The sequence below is a fragment of the Triturus cristatus genome, chromosome 12 (genome assembly GCF_964204655.1).
Source record: "Triturus cristatus chromosome 12, aTriCri1.1, whole genome shotgun sequence".
Taxonomy (NCBI): Eukaryota; Metazoa; Chordata; class Amphibia; order Caudata; family Salamandridae; genus Triturus; species Triturus cristatus.
In genome coordinates, this window is record NC_140595.1 from 839,262,702 (window position 1) to 839,280,228 (window position 17,527).

Sequence of the window (17,527 nt, forward strand, 5' to 3'; positions counted from 1 at the left end):
GGGCTGTCTGCCTCCTTATAATTTAATTTCAGTACCTCCCCGCTGGTTATAATTCTGACCTGGCAGGTCAATAAATCCTGTATTCAACTTTAAAACTCCTAGTGTTCCAAAGCACGTGTTTCGTCGTATGGGGACTACCCCCGACTTCTTCAGGGCTGGAAATAATACAACAAAGGTCTGTATAAACATCATGTTATTAAACACAAGTACAATAATGGTGACCACATATCACCTTATCGTAAAAACCTGTAGCAAGCTTGCAATAAACATTATATGTGACTGTACATTCACAAAATTGTGGAGCCATTCAAACAAAATAATGGCCCATGTGCTTGAAAACAAAGTAAAGGGTGACAATAGCTCCTACATAATATTATGTCAAGGTGAGTGAGATGTGGGGTGCGCAGTGTACTCTCATAAGTGATTCTAAACTTTTCAGACCCCTCACGTAAATAAGCCCAAGATTCTAGGGTCATTGTTCATTCATCATGGCTTTGTGTCAAACTTAATCATGCAATCTCTGTGGAACATTCCGTTCACACTGAATACAATTCATGTAGGGATCCTACCTGCCTGGCTCGTTATAATTTAATTTCAGTACCTAAATATGGGTATAAGTATACTTATAGTTTATTTCTTGACAGACCATAACTCTAGAAGTCAGCACTGTGCAACACTCAGTAGTCATATCAAAAGGTGGATCTCGCCCCTCCGCCGGTTACAATTCCGACCCGGCTGGCCAATAAATCCTTTAATTCAACTCTAAAATTTCCTCTCAGAATAAAAATGCAGACTCCCCCCCTCTCTCATTTAAAAAACACCTAAAACCATGGGTGTTTCCTAGACAATAACTTACAGTGACTTCTTCCCATCTTCTCTCGCTCAGCCTCAGTAGCAGGACACCATCTGGTAATCGAGAACTTTACAAAACCCACAAATAACACAACTTACACAAACCAATCCTCCACTGCCCATTTCCCCAGAAACCTTAGAACTTCCCACTGGACATCAGTTTCTGTTTACTAGCCAAGCTGTGTTTCAGTCACTGCTAACTACTTGAATGCACCTTCTCTAGGAGCCCTAGCTGAGAGCGTGGCTACTTGTGTACTTTAACGAGGGCTGCTATTTTTGAGTGTTTCCTGCCAGCGGATGGCCAGTGAGACAAGTGTGTCTTTCTCTTCTTCTTTCAGAATAAAGCATTTCACTCTGCTCAGTCCAGAACCTATTATACGACCTTCCACTCTCCTACAAGACCAGCCTAGTCTCTACATGTTTGTCCCATGGCGCGGTACCTACCTGCACGTACATTCCACAGCACACTCAAGCACTGGCAGGAACGTCCACAGAACACCTATTACGGTGCTCAGGATATCTCATTACATGCATCTGTACATTATAACCAAGTCAATGTATGTTTTGTACCACACGTCTGAGTGCACATGCTTAGCTTGTGAAAGAGCCTGCTCTTGCATGCAGTGGTACATCTGCCTGTTTCACTTTGATCTACACATGTTCAAGCCTGCGGTAGATACATGGCTTTTGTGCAGATTTTAGAACCATTATTTTGTTTCTCGTTTCAGTGCTGAAGACCTAAGAGTGCAGGTGGGTGCCACCATCCTGCGGTCCACACCCAAAAAGATCCACAAAGTGCAGCGGATCATCAGCCACGAGCACTTCAGCAAGTACACCGCCGACAACGACATCGCCCTTCTGCTGCTGTCATCCCCCATCGAGGTCAGCAGTGCCACCATCCCTATCTGCTTGCCGCCCCCTGAGACCTTTGACATGAAGGACTGGAGGTCCTGCCATGTGGCTGGCTGGGGAAGTCAGACTGAAGGTGAGTGCCTGGCTCTAACTGTGAAGAACCTTAGTCCTGACTCAGTCTACTTGAGCAATTGCGACTCAGTCTAGTTGAGTCGTCAAGACTCAGACTAGTTAATCCATCTAGACTCAGTCTACTTGAGCAATTGAGACCAAGTCTTGTTGAGTCATCAAGACTTAAGACTAGTTGAGCCATTACTCCTCAGTCTAGTTAATCCATCTATACTCAGTCTACTTGAACTATTGAGACTCAGTCTAGTTGAGTCGTCGAGACTCAGTCTACTTGAACTATTGAGACTCAGTCTAGTTAAGCCGTCGAGACTGTCTATTTGCACTATTGAGACTCAGTCTAGTTAAGCCGTCGAGACTCAGTGTACTTGAACTATTGAGACTCAGTCTAGTTAAGCCGTCGAGAATCAGTCTACTTGAACTATTGAGACTCAGTCTAGTTAAGCCGTCGAGACTCAGTCTACTTGCACTATTGAGACTCAGTCTAGTTAAACCGTTGAGAATCAGTCTACTTGAACTATTGAGACTCAGTCTAGTTAAGCCGTCGAGACTCAGTCTACTTGCACTATTGAGACTCAGTCTAGTTGACCCATCGAAACTCAGTGTACTTGAACTATTGAGACTCAGTCTAGTTAAGCCGTCGAGAATCAGTCTACTTGAATTATTGAGACTCAGTCTAGTTAAGCCGTCGAGAATCAGTCTACTTGAACTATTGAGACTCAGTCTAGTTAAGCCGTCGAGACTCAGTCTACTTGAACTATTGAGACTCAGTCTAGTTGACCCATCGAAACTCAGTTTAGTTGAATTATTGAGACTCAGTGCCCAATTTATATGTTGTTGGAGAGAGAACTCTGTCACAACGGCCACAGAATTCCCTTTCCGCCAACATAATGGCTTGCCTGGCCGGTTTAAATTTGGGCAGATCACAGTTTGATGGGAGTGGCGACTACTCCGTCTCTGCCATGGTCAAACCCCTTCAATGGCCCAACGGAGTGAGGGGCGTCAGAGGTTTCGCTCTGTCTGCCCACCTAACTTAGATGGGTGGACATACAGCCGCTTTTCAATGCCCATTACTGCCAGGAAACACCTGGGGGTAAGGGGCACTGAAAAGTGCTCAATGCCCCCCTCACCATGGGAGTCTTCTCTCATGGCGAGGGGTGGCCATTGTTTTTCTGATTTTCAAAAAGAATATCTTTCTTTGGGATTTCTTTCTGAAACCTTTGATGTACGGCTCTGTCATGTTAACAGATCTGTCCGTCAAACGTACAATGCATTGACAGGAACTGCCGTAAGCCTGGGCCAGTGGGCGGGCGGCACCTCCGTTAGGGCGAAAGAGCAAGTTACTCCTTCTGGCAGAGGACAGGACGTCAGCCAAACATTAAATCAGGACCTCAGTCTAGTTGAGCCAGCAAGACTCAGTGTAATTGAGCTACCAAGCCTCAGTCTGCTTTAGCCGTAAAGACTGAGTCTGGCTGAGGCATTGAGACTCAGTCTAGTTGAGCCAGTATGACTTATTCTATTTGAGCCATCCAGACCCCAGTCGAGTTGAGCCATCGAGACTCAGTGTGAGTGAACCATTGAAACTCAGTGTAAGTGAGCCATTGAGACTCAGTGTAAGTGAGCCATTGAGACTCAGTGTAAGTGAAGCATCAAGACTCAGTCTAGTTAACCTATCACGACTCAGTCTAGTTGTGTCATTGAGACTGAGTCTCAGTGAGCTATCAAGACTCACTCTAGTTATGGCCAGAGGATCTTGAACTGGCATCTCTTCTGGATGAGGAGCCAGTGCAGGTTTCTGAGGTGGGGGTGTGGGGGGGGGGGGGGGGTGTGATGTGGGTCCATTTGGGAAGGTCCAGGATGAGTCTGGCTGCAGTGTTCTGTATGGTCTGGAGTCTTCTGAGGAGCTGGGTGGAGATGCCAGCATAGAGAGCGTTTGGTTGCCTCCCTTCACTTCCAAACCCAGGGACATCATATGCAGCGTACCCCAAGGATCATCACTCAGCCCCACCCTGTTTAACATCTACATGACCCCTCGCAGACGTCGTCAGAGCCCATGGCCTCAACATAATCTCCTGCGCAGATGACACTCAACTAATCCTCTCACTCACTGAGGAATCCTCCCACGCCCAAACCAACTTCTGCGGCACCATGACCAACGTAGCAAAATAGATGAGAGGCAACTGCCTCAAACTCTACTCCGACAAAACTGAAGTACTGATCTTCAGGAAGAACACCCCCATATGTAACCACAGTTGGTGGCCAGTAGAACTAGGACCAACACCCACACCAACAGACCATACACGCAACCTGGGCATCATCCTTGATAACCAACTATGAAATGACAAGTCAACGCAGTCACAATCTCCTGCTTCCACACCCGCCTCATGCGCTGTAGAATCTTCAGATGGAACCCAGTTAACACCAGAAAGACCGTCACTCAGGCACCCGTCACCAGCTTCCTCAACTACAGCAACATTCTCTACGCCTGTCTCTCCACCCAGCTCTCAGAAAACTCCAGACCATACAGAAAGCTGCAGCCAGACTCATCCTGGACGTCCCCAAACGGTCCCACATCAGCCCCACGTCAGAAACCTCCACCGGCCCCATAGCCAGAAGAGATGCCAGTTCAAGATCCTCCCGCACGCCTACAGAGCTCTACATGATCAAGCGCGGCCTACATCAATTATGGACTGAACCCCCACCTACCCACAAGACACCTGCGCTCCTCCTCACTTGCCTGTGCTCATACCTCCGCATCCATAGAGGGGGTCACTCCTTCTCCTACATCGCCGCATGACCTGAAAACAGCACCTATTCTAGCAGACTTCGGAAAGAAATTCAAGACCTGGCTTTTCGACGGAGACTTGGTACCTTCAGCAACCAGATACCTCTAGGGCTCCTAAAGGTGCGCAATAAAAATGGTGATTGATTGATTGAAACATAAACATAAACATAGGCCCAGATTAACAGAGATTTTGCGCAGTTCACTGCAGCCTAAACATTTGTTGTGTTGTGTTGTGTTGCATGATAGGGAAAACAGTGCAGGCCCTACGTACAAAGATCCCCCTGCCGCTGGTGCCACCCCCAGTGCCAGTACGCAAACAGGCTGCCTTGCATGACACAGAGCTTCCCACCATGGTGGCTTGTGTGCAGTGCAGGATTTGTACTGAGTGCATACGTTCCTCAGGCTGGACAAGAAACCAAATTCAGTCCTAGCAAAATACTCAAACCAGCCCGTACTGCAACTAGAATGGGGTCATGGGGCAGGGCGTGCGTCATGGAAGCCCATCCTGCTCTGGAAGGAGGCTCTAGGCCTGCAGCACAGTGGGGGAGGGGCAGAACTGCAGCCAAGCACTGCCCTCCCAGTAGAAATCTCTATGCGTAGACAAGTACATAAGGTTTCAGTGTATTCGATATGTGCTGTGCTAAGCAGAAATGCGCCTCCGGGGGAAATCCAGTCTCCCTTCTTGGCGCCTTCTTCCAGTAGGTGTATCTTAGTAGATTGGGCTTTGCGTCAAAACCTGTAGGTGTTTGCACAGAATCCCCTACCTGAAGATGGCCACAGACCGGAAGCACTGCAAAGGCTCCGACCGTTGTGAGGATGGGGCCTGCTGCGTCATCAACCTCCTACCAGCTGGCTTCGGTCACGTGTGAGACACGCCTACCCTGCCAAGGACACCAGCCATGGGGCTAACGCAGGAACTTTAGCCCTTTGTCCAAGGAGCTGCAGAGACGATGCTGGCTTTAGACCTGTGGTCTTCAAACTTATTAATAACGCCCCCCCCCTCAAAATGTTTTCACAATTAGTCTATTCAATTGGCAATGCTTAGTTAAACATTGCAGGTAAGTTCTGTTACAGTTTTAAAATTGCGACCAAATACATGACCGCCAAACATGCTGTTCTGGCCTCACTGACGTGTCAAAGTATCCGCAGTGGGATTATTAGAAATGGCGGGGGGGAGGGGGTATTGAAGTATTTTCCCTTTCGACACCTTCTCCCAGCCAGGATATAAATGACAAAAGATGTTAGTGATGCCCATAACCGAGCGGCTTACGGCTGGACATTGTTTTTTCTGCTGAAGACAAAGTAATGTTGTCAAGATATTGCTTCTTTTGGCCAGAGCTTGCTGCCTCCCCACCCCCCAGATCACTTGAGGCCCGCCCCCCTGTTTGAAGACCCCACTGTAGACTGACCTACCCAGGGTATGACGCAGCCAAAAGTCAATGAACCTCTTACTTCTTCCAGCTGTGAGGGGTACAAGGATTCTCTTCACAAAACTCAAGAGAACAAGGGCAAGCACGCTTTAATACATGCAAAAATAAAATAACAAGAAACAATACCTTTGTAAACTTCAAACTGCACACAATCTTTCAAGATGCAGGCATCACCTGCTGTGGTGAGACCAAACATGGAGTGACGAAGGACCAAACATGATTAGTGTGTAAATCACACAACCTACAGAAATACTCAAGGCATGAAGGACCCAACATACCAGAAAAATAAAAAATATCACCAAACTATGGGCCAGATGTATCAATATTGGATTTTGCGACTCCATAATAGCGAATTTTACCGATTTGCTATTGTGGAATCGCAAAATGCAATGTATGTAGGTTTCGCAATAATAATTGCAATTCCTACATATTCCTTAATTGCGAATCACAAATTGTGATTTGCTATTAAGGAATACCTTCCCATTCATTCCTATGGGCCTAGAGGTAGGAATGAATGGGAAGACATTCGCAAATTGCAAGTACCAAATAATTACTTGGAAATTGCGAATGCAATTTCAAGGGTGATGGGGGGCCAAAAGACCACCCTGTTGCACCCCCTAAAAGGTAAGCGTGCACATGTGGAGCACATACATGCCCTAAGGGCATGTATGTACGCCAAATGGCACCATGAAAAATTCAAAAAAGTGCATTTTTCATGGAAACCACATATTACCACCAACTTGAAGTTGGTGGTAATTTGCGATTCCTTAAAGACAGGTCTCAATTTTTTTGGGCTTCCTGCATTTCATTTAAGGAATCGCAAATTGCGATTCGTTAAATGCATTTGCAAAATAGGGAATCACAATTTTGGCGATTCCCTATTTTGCGAATGCCTTTTGAGATGATACATCCCAAAAGGCCTTTTCCCGTTCGCAAACGGGCAGATTCTGCGAATCGGCCTGTTTGCGAACGGGAAAAACGCTTGATACATCTGGCCCTTTGTTTTTCATAGCTTGTGGTTAGGACTCCCGCTACAGAGACTCAAAATAAGTCTGATTCTGAAATGGGTCCAAGGAGTTCCATGTAAGGCTGCGCTTCCTGCTCTGGGGGCTTCTGTGATAATGAGCCTGTGTGTGAAATGTCTGTGGTGATTGCCACAAGCCCTGAGAACCTATAGCGATGGCTAAGATCACCAGGGGGATGAGGGTGCAGGTGGAACTGCCAGGACTGACGAGAGCGTGCCGCTGCAGGACTTCATGCTCTCCCCCCATTGATCAAGGCTTCAAATATCACCACCTTTTCTGGCTGAAGAGGGAGAAATCGCCTCGTTCCACCTGGGGACATTACACTCCACACGTCAACTCGTCATTAACCCAAGCTTAGCGTCTGAAAGGCCAGTACTTCCTTCTCTCCCCAGTGGAACAGCTACCCCTTCTTGTTGGGTGGGATGATTGTAAAAAGAACTCAGTAGAAAGTATTTCAAGTTCTGAACTCCAATAAATGTTTGGACCTCCTGAACAGCAGGCAGACTGGGCCATTCAAGGACTGCTTACTTATTGCATCTACTGGGAGCTGGCAGACAACCCCAGGACACCAAGGACCAGTAAGGGACTTGCTGAACCTGCTGGGTACACAGACATACATAAACATGGAGTGATAGGCACAGAGGCCCAAACTCAAGGGACAGAGGGAACTGAAGTAAGGAAAAAAAAAGTGACTGGACCAGTGGTCTGGTTGACAAGCTAGCTGGCCAGCAGAGGAGCCACACAACTGCAGATTCATTGCCAGAGACCTGCAGATTCATTGCCAGAGACCTTGCTATCACGATGAAGGGTTTAAAAACGAATGTAGCCGTAATCAACCTGGAGGCAAATGCCCATCTCAGACGTGACTGCCTCAAAGCTGGTTGGCTATCTAGCACGTTTATTCCTGTCCTCCAAAGCCTCTATCTCCTTCCCTTCCTTATTGATGTAAATCAGCAAGGATAGTGTGGACAAGTCTGTTTCTTCTCACATAGTAAGTGTACAACACTGAGTCCTGACAACCTGAAAGGTAGATATTTACAAATAACATTTTTGAAAATAGAATTTATTTATTTATTTATTTATTTATTTATTTCTTGTGACTTGTATAGCGCACTATAACCCAGGGGTCTCTAAGCGCTTTGTTAGGATCAGCTATACAATAAAAAGATGCATCAGATTAAAATTTAGCGGCCACCCCACGCTTGCTGGAAAAGCACAGTTTTTAATTGCTTGCGGAAGGGCATTAGTTTCTTTTCATTGCGGAGTTTCAGCGGTAGTTTATTCCACATAGCTGGCAAAGTATGGGAGAAAGCACGCCCACCCACAGTGGTCAGTCTACAGCGTGGCTGAACCAGACATATGGAATCAGCAGATCTAAGCACCCTCCCTGGTTTGTAAAGGGACAGGCGAGATTTCAGATAGGTGGGTGCTCTGCCATGAAGCGCTTTGTGTACAATGCAGAGCCCCTTGAACATTAGCCTCTGCCTAACTGGCAACCAATGGAGTTCCCACAGGAGGGGGGATGCCTGGGTACTCCTTGGTTTCTTGAAAATGAGCCTGGCAGCATCATTCATGACCGTCTGCATTCTGTTTAAGAGGCCCTGTGGGAGTCCTATATACAATGAATTGCCATAGTCCAGCCTAGCCAAAATCATTGCAGAAACCGCGCTCCTTAGGGTGGAAAAAGAGAGCAGCGGGGAAACTTTCCTGAGTTGGCGAAGGAGGCCGACGCAGCAGCCCACCACAGCTGTGACTTGCTTTTTCATGGACAGCTTGCTGTCCACCTGGATGCCCAGGCTCTTAACCACCTCAGCCGGTTCTGGAGGCGTGCCCAACTCCCCAGGCCAGAAACGGTCACACCAAGGGTTGCCAGCGATGGTAATCGGCAACACCTCGGTTTTGTCCGGGTTGATTTTTAGGGAGTTGCCGGACATCCAGTTAGCTGTACTTCTCAAAATGTTTTGCAGTCTGGTAAAGGCATTCTGGCTATCCTCCAGCTGGATAATGATCTGGGTGTCGTCTGCGTAGTTATATACCTGACAGTCCATTTGATTAAGCATTCGAATCAAAGGCTGTAGGTATATGTTGAACAATAGGGGTGACAGAGCAGACCCTTGTGGGACTCCGCAAGTGATCGAGGTTGCGGTAGAGAGCATGTCACCTAATTGCACTTTCTGCAGATTGACTAGATAATATCATCTCTAAATTATTTGCATTGACCAGCCATGCCAAGTAACGTAAATAAATGCCAAAGTACATGTTTATTAAAGTTAAATGACTCAAATGTTGTGTTCCATGCTCATCCTGTTATACACTACTGCTTTGATGCTAATTCCATCATAATCAATCTATTTGCAGCATTCTTAACGTCTTCATAATTTTGAAAACTTCTAGAGTACACCCCAAAGGTTACGCATGAAAGTAATAATAATTTATATGTGTCATTGATTTTCATGGTATTTAATAGGACCCAGGCAGATGCAAGAAAAGGTGGCGCTTCGGGAGAGAACACTAACTTGAATGAGCATCTTACAGTGGAAGGTCTGGCACTGTCTAGAACCTTCTTAGACTAAAGGGTACCTAGAGGACGAACACGCACAATCCCTATCCTTTCATTAAATACGGAGCCTGGATCCTTCAGATTCATCCAAGACTCGCCTACATACTCGAGTCCCTCAAAGCCACCGCTTATGAAGATGATGTCTTACCCTCATCCTGCATACAAGTTCTCTCTGAGGACATCTCTCACCCCTAGTACCCAGTGTCAATGGGTCCCTCACTCATGGCATCTTCCCAGAAGCTCTCAAGACAGGGCAAATCCCCTCACTCATAAAGAAACCTACAGTAGACCCTGAGGATGTCTCCAATTCCCAGCCCATCACTCACCTACCTTTCATCTGCAACATTATTGAAACAGCAGTTTATATTCAACTCCAAGATCACATTACTGCTAACATCTCCTGTACGGCTACCAGTCTGGCTTCGGATCCAGCTGTAGCACAGAGGCCGCTATGTTGCACATTGTAGACAGCGTCCGCTTGACCACAAATGACGAGCGGCCCTACCTCTTGATACGGCTGGGCTTCTCAGTTGCCTTCCACACAGCTGACTATCACATCCTAATTTGCTCCCTGGAGTCACACATGGGGTTCACTGGCATTGCCCTTTACTGTTTCTCCTCCTACCTTTCCAACTGACACCAGTTTGTTCACATGGGCACCTCCGTGTCGCACAAGATCCCTCTCACCTGCGAATACCCTAGTGTTCCAAATTCTCCTCTGTAATCTTCAGCCCCCCAAGGGTAGCTTTGTCGTACCCTCCTTACAGATAACAGCATCAAGACTCACCCAAAAGACAGCTATATACAACTTTTCCTGAAAGTCTCCTTTGCTTCCGACATCCAACACCTCAAACACTGCTAGCACATCATCCGGAGCCGGATGTAAGGCTCTTATCTGAATCACAGCCCAATGAAGAGAAAATACCTGTTATTTGCCAAGAACAAGAAACCGTACACACCTGTCTAAAAGACACAAACCTTAATGGACTTGAACCCCAACTTTCACTGAGTACCAAGTTCCTTGAATTTACCCTGGACACCAACCTCACCCCCAAGGAACACATTGTCAAACAAACAGATAACCTGGTACCAATTCTATCTTCTGAAAAAAACTCTCTTATTCCAGAAAGCGACTTCAGAACTGCAGTTCACGCCCTCGTCCAGACTTCCATTTGCACCCCTCGGCGGCCACCTACGTGCCGCAGCATGCCTTGTCCAGGGCCTGAAGGAATATGATCACATCAGCCCTTACCTGATGGAGCTCGATTGGCACCACTTGCCGCCTAGCACCATCTTCAAAACCAGCTGCATCATTTACAAAGCCATCATGACCAGCGCCCTCGCTTATCTTGCAGACAAGCTCAGCATCTCTGGTGGTGCCCTGCACACCCGCAGCCAGGACACAATCAGACTACAGACTAACAAGTGTGAAAAATAAAAAACAAAAACAAGACAACTGGTCTCCAATCTATGCACCCCGGATCTGGAACAACATCTTGTATCCATCAACCCCACACCAAAGCTGCTCCAATGTAGGAGGGAGGTGAAGGCGCACCTCAATAAAGAACACTTCATCACAAGACACTAATAGTCCACAATCCGCCTACCTCTCGAGTTGCTCCTTGACTTTATTCTTGACCATGTAAAGCTCTTTACTGCCTTTTGGTTAGGATCACCTCATAGAAGCACGACATATAGATATACAATGTCGGGATCTGATTCTTCTTACAGATGTATATAGATGTATGTATAGAGGCTTTAAGACAGTGGAACAGATATCACTTACACAAAACAGTGGTGGTTATAAATGCATCTCGCCTTCCCTTTCAGTGCAGCACAAGCCACACTCTGCTTTGCTGGCAGCCTCGTGACACTGTGGAGTCATAAGTGGCTTCACACCTGTTTTCACTCTCAGATCCCTCTCGTATCCGGTACATCCCTGCGTGGCCACCAGTATTCCGTACCTGGCTTGTGTATGTTTACGTCCGCAGTGTATAACCACTCTGGTTACCTAACACTCGTAGCCGGTACATCCCTGTGTGGCCACCAGTATTCCGTGCCTGGCTTGTGAATGTTTACGTCCGCAGTGTATAACCACTCTGGTTACCTAACACTCGTAGCCGGTACATCCCTGCGTGGCCACCAGTATTCCGTGCCTGGCTTGTGTATGTTTACGTCCGCAGTGTATAACCACTCTGGTTACCTAACACTCGGATTGCACTTGCTGTACTGTTTTTCCTGAATGCATGAGCTGCTCAGAAGCTGAGTGACAGTGTTAAGGTGATTGTCTGTCTTGGGCTCCACATGTACTTCGATGAAAAGGATGACACAAGGCTCCCATGACAAGTGAATTAACATGTTGTGAGTTAAGTACTCAAATTGTAACACAGTAGTGGTTTTCCCTCACTGCTCCCACTGGTGGTAGCGCAGGATGGGGTTAGAAACTGTGGCTGGAGGCCCTTTTGGGCTTCAGTGAACACCAGCATATGTTGCTGGGCAATGAAGGTAGAAAGATTTGCTTAGATGACTTGGTGTCTACTGTCTGCTCTGCTTGAGATGCATTGCATCACCATACATGAGAAGAATGTCCTATGTATCCATCCAATGTAAACACACTTTGCTTTTGATGTAGAAAAAATCCAATATATATTCTTTAAAACGTTGATATGCTTCTCCACCCAGATTGATCCCTCTGTGTGTCGTTGCAGGAAGCAGTCGCAGCTCCAGCGTTTTACAGAAGATTAAACTCGTCCTGATCGACTGGAACCGGTGCATGGATTGGCTGTGGGTCCTAACGGAGAATATGCTGTGCGCTGGCTACGAGCAAGGAGGTCGCGATGCGTGCCAGGTGAGGCGTACGTATAGCACACTCTTGTGTGAGACAGGTAGAAGTCGATCGCTCGATCAAACATTTATAAAGCGCAGAAAGTCACCCATGAGGGTCTCTTGGTGCTGGGCTAATGCAAGCCTTGGCCACCAGCCCCAGTGCACGACTAAGCAACAAGAGCGAATCCTAGGACTGTACCATTAAGGATGTGCCTGCTGTCAAAGCAGTGCAGCGGGTTAATGTGCCTGCTGCATAAAACCTTATCAAAGACATACAAGGGTGACCCTGAAATCGCACGGACCTGGGGTAAATGTACATGGTCAAAACAACAGTGATGCATAGTTTAAATATGATAAGAAGAAATGTTCATATAAAAAGGCTTTAATAACATTGTAGAAAAAAACATAAACATGAGTTCAAAAAATGAGTCAAACAGAAATAATAAGAGAGTATCAATGAGAGAATTGCGCTCGGTGCTCAAAAATGTCACACAAAAATATCAATAAATGGCATAGAAGTGTGACGCACACAACTCCATTCATTTCCAATCCTGTACAATAATAGTAATTTGCTCTCATGTAATTACTTGACATTTCAGCATTCTGAATGATTTCCCAAAATCTAAATCTTGTGATTCGAGCGTGAAATACCTCCGTGTATCAATTTCTGACACAAGAATGCATCATGCGCTAAGAAATTGTGCAAAACAAAAGCACCGCAAAAACAACCCCATGCATTCAGTTGTTCCCGAGCACTCGTGGTAAATTTTTACCCTAAATGTTGCCTAATTCCGCAAAGTGGCTTAATGGCTTAATTTCGGAAATTAACAAGTGTAATCTGAAATCCCCAAAATGGTACGAATTACATAAGTGTAATTTAAACATTACTCAGGACTAGTCATCTGAGGGTTCACCTCCACCCCATTTCAGGCAGCCGTCGTGGATGGTTCTCACCTACTCACCTCACTTACCTACTCCTTCATCACATGCTCTTCTTTCTTCATCGTAGACCTCTTCACCCTCCCAACTCCACCTTGTCCTCTGCCTCACGTCTCTTCTCTCCCCGACTCAGTCCTCTTCACCTCTTCATCTCAGGACCATCATCTCCACATCAGGCATAGGGCTCGATTCACAAAGATACACTTAGATCAAAAGTCGAAGTTTAGACCTGAAGACTACGTTTAGTTCTAAAGTCTAACTTTGCTAGCAGTAAAGTGAGACTTTTGTTCTAAGTTAGACTTTTGGTCTAAACTTAGACCAACTTTACTACTAGTAAAGTTACATGTTAAGTCTAAACTTAGACTTTTGGTCTAAGTTTACCTTTGTGAACCAGGCACATTGTTTCCTCTCAGTCCCAGGCACACCCTCTTTCTTCTTGAGCACCTTCATCACTGAAGCTTCCCTTTCCATCCCAGACACCATCTCATCCCTCCTGGGCTTGTCTTCTTCTATATCAGGTCCCTCCTCTTCCCTGTCAGGCATCTCCGCACTTGCCTCTGGTGCCTTCCTCTTCATAGCAGAGACACCCTGGAGTACACGACCCAGGTCCTTCTCAGGCACAGTCTTCCCCATCGCAGGTACCTTCTCACACATCTCATCCCCACCTGCTCAATGGCAGCACCTTCTCCTCCATCACTGACGCCTCCTAATCCTCCATGGATGTTTGCGGGTACCAACCGAGCACATGCTCAGCATGGGCTGCAGACCAAGAGGCCATGATCTATATCAGACACCTCATCCTCGTCTGACTTCAGCTACTTCTTCTCTGTCTCAAGTGCATTCATCCCAGTCTCCTCCTCCCACTCTCAGTCACCTGGTTCTCTCGCTTGAGCATCTCTCTGGTCTCATGGTGGAACAAGTTATCAGACACCTGATCCCTCTCAGGAAGCCCCCTCATTACATGATTCTTCATCATTTCTTACACTTTTCTTCTCCAACCAGGCACCTCCTTCTCCGCTTCAGACACTTGCTCCTTTTCAGACACCTCCTGCTCCAGTTTTCTCAACACAATTCAAGCCCTCGCTCTTGTCTCATTTGTCAGATTGCATGTCTGTTGCTCAATGAGTAACACTTCTTACTAAAAGGTTACTTAGTTGTGTGTCACTTTTGTGTAGCAATTATTTTGATTGCCTTGAATAAAGTACTGAGAAACAACAGTTAACACTGGAGCAAGTAAGTCCAGCACAGACTCATATTGAGATAAAAATGTTGATTGCGGTACATGCACCAATACCAAACAATACGTATATATAGGAAAGGGAGAACGGGAGGGGCAGAAAATAAGCTACAGAAGGAGGAAAGAAAAGAGAAGGGAAGAAGGGGAGAAAGAAAACAAGGGAGGGAAGATGGAACTACGAAGCAGGGAAGAGAAGGCGGGGATATGGGCCGGTCAGGCAAACTCTGAGTATATTAAAGCTGCAGAGTGGAGGAGGGGAGTGGAGGGGGGGTAATGACAGTCTGGGGGGCAGTGTTGAGGAAGAATCAAGAGTCAAGGCAAATTGGGGAGGGGTCATCCTGCAGAAAGGGGGACCATGTGAGAAGAAAAAGGTCTGCTTTCTCCATTAGATTGTAAATGACCATTGAATCGGAGGCGGTCGTGTACCTCTCGGTGAGCCATTCCTCATGCAATAGCCGTTGTAGGAATGCCAGTGTCGCAGGAGAGAGATCTCGGCAGCCATGAGGGCAGAGATGAGCAGGCGTCAAGCGTGGCGGGTCAGCTGGGAGAGGTCCACCAATGTCATGGAAGATAATCAGGGGGTCCGGAAGTGGAGAGGGCAGATCCATAGATTCCCCAAGCATAGAACCCACTGCCGTCCAGAAGGGGTGGATGGCAGGACAATCCAGTAAGATATGAACGATATCTCAGGGTGCGTGAGATCATAGCTAGCAGGCAGAGCGCCGCGCCGGGGTCCAATGCCAACCCTGAAGGGTCTGAAAAAGACTGAGCTTCATCTGGCCCTCTTGGACTCCCCATTCCAGGGCCTCCAATAGTTCTGCCAGGCCCTCCTCATCATATTGCACATGCAGGCGAGCCTGCCAGGTTGTCCTGAGTGTAGCCAATTGCGGCCGGGAGAAGCGGTGGCAGATCGGGAGGTTGTGGAATCCAAACTTTACGCCCTTAAATTGGCCTCAGGTGTTAATATAAGAGTATCAAAGAACAGGGGATGGTCCATGGTTGGGGACTCAGTTTGCTCAGCAGACAGTAAAGCAGTTGTGTGTAGCGTCATTGTTGAGTATGCAAAGGACCAAATTTGTCCCACAGCATCTCAAGGATTTGAGTTTGCTTCTGGAGACCAGGTGTATGAGGGTTGGAATTCCAGCTCTATGCCAGGGGCCCCAGTCAAGCATACCTCTCCTACATGGATACCAGTACTCTCCCAGAGTAGAGCTTTGTCATGGAGATGCGCATCCACCGAGAGTTGCTTGTGGGTCCACATCCAGGTGGGCATACATGGCTTTCAGCATTGGGGTTATGGGTCCCGACTGTGTCGGGGACAGAAAGATAGAGGGTGTGTAGTTCCAACGAGCCCTCCTGGAATCTACGTTCAGTCACAACCCATAACGGGGATCTTGGACCCATAGGTTCATGCACACCATTGGGCCAGATGAAGAGCCAGGCAGTAATGCTCCACAGATGGCAATCCTAGCCCCCTGCTGCTCTATGAGTGAAAAGCTTCTGGATCGCCTGGTGAGGTCTCGCTAAACCCCTTAATTTTTCTGTCTATCTGACGAAGGGTTGAGAGGGGTATTAATTGAGGAAGCATGCCTAACAAATACATGAAACGGGGAGGGTAGCCATTTTCACCATTTGAATCCGTCCCCAGAGAGAGAGAGGTTCAGGTGGGACCATTTTGCGAAGTTTAATCGCATTCGCTCCATGAGTCAATCCAGGTTGTGTGCTCCAGGTGACGCTTGCCGCTGCCCACCACATGAACCACCATCGCTGGTTTCCCATTCCAGTGGAAGAGTTCCAGCCGCAGGTATCTGGGTATCTTAGTTAACAGGGGCCTGGAGCGAATGGTGATCGGTGATCAGCGACAGCGGCAAGTCTCGCTCTTTGCCCAGTTTTCCTTGTTGGTGGATATTGCCGCAAAGGAGTCAATCGTCTCCAGAACCACTAGGATGGAGGAGGGTCTGGCCGATAGGGTTAGCAAGATGTCATCCACGTATATATACAGTGCTGAGGGACCTCCGGGCGTAGGAATACCTACAATCAGATCCGATTTGCACAGGTACACTGCCACAGGCTCCATCGCAAGGAGAAATAACTGGGGGGAGACAAGGCAACCCTTACGGGTACCCCTACAGACCAAGAAGGGGTCAGGAAGAAAGCCCCCACAATTGTCCAGCGCTGAGGGGGAATCATAGAGCCATCTCACTCTGGAGACAAAGTCATCATCAAGGTGGAATTTCCAGAGCACAGCAAACAGGTAGTCATAGTCTATCATGTCTAAGGCCTTCTTGGCATCCAACGACAGTGTCAAGGCCTCGTCCAGAAGGTTCGCTGCAAGCCAGACCGTATGGGCCAACGTATGAGATGGCTGCACGACGAGTAACCTGGGACAACCTCCACTTATGAATGGTGAATAAGAGAGGGAGGACTCGCTTGAGGCGGGCAGCTAGAATGCTGGCCAAAATCTTGATGTCCCCATTCAGCAGGATATGGGATGAAAACTGCCACAGAGGAGAGGGTCCTTTCCTGGTTTGAGGGGAATCAAAATCAGCGCTCTGTTGGACATTAAACCCAAGGAGCACGAGCGGTCAGCATCAGCAAAGGCCTCATGGAGAAGGCCCATGACCTCGGCTTTGGTCCACTTGTAGAATTCTGCCGGGACACTCCCCTCACCTGGGGCTTTGCGGTAGGGTAGGTCCGGGATGGCCTGCGCAATCTCCTCCTTAGTAATCGAGCCCTGAAGCAGCTGTCGGCCGTCCTCTGAGAGGGACGGTAGGTGAATGCCATCCAAGAACGAGTTCATCTGCGTCGCTCCCTGGACAATGTACCATAAATGGATTGGACTGAATGTAATTCATGCATTACTTAATGTTTCCTCAGAGGTCCAGAGACTCGCAG

General features: G+C 47.4%; 1 protein-coding gene across 1 annotated transcript in view; it reads left to right on the forward strand.

Moving 5' to 3' along the window:
• LOC146783025 (serine protease 55-like) overlaps positions 1–17,527 on the forward strand; it is a 75,029-nt gene that overhangs the window by 13,896 nt on the left and 43,606 nt on the right. Inside the window, exons 3-4 of the mRNA XM_085637268.1 lie at positions 1,581–1,837; positions 12,339–12,478. Of these exons, the coding sequence (XP_085493394.1) occupies positions 1,581–1,837; positions 12,339–12,478 (397 nt within the window). The remainder of the gene's footprint in view (positions 1–1,580; positions 1,838–12,338; positions 12,479–17,527) is intronic.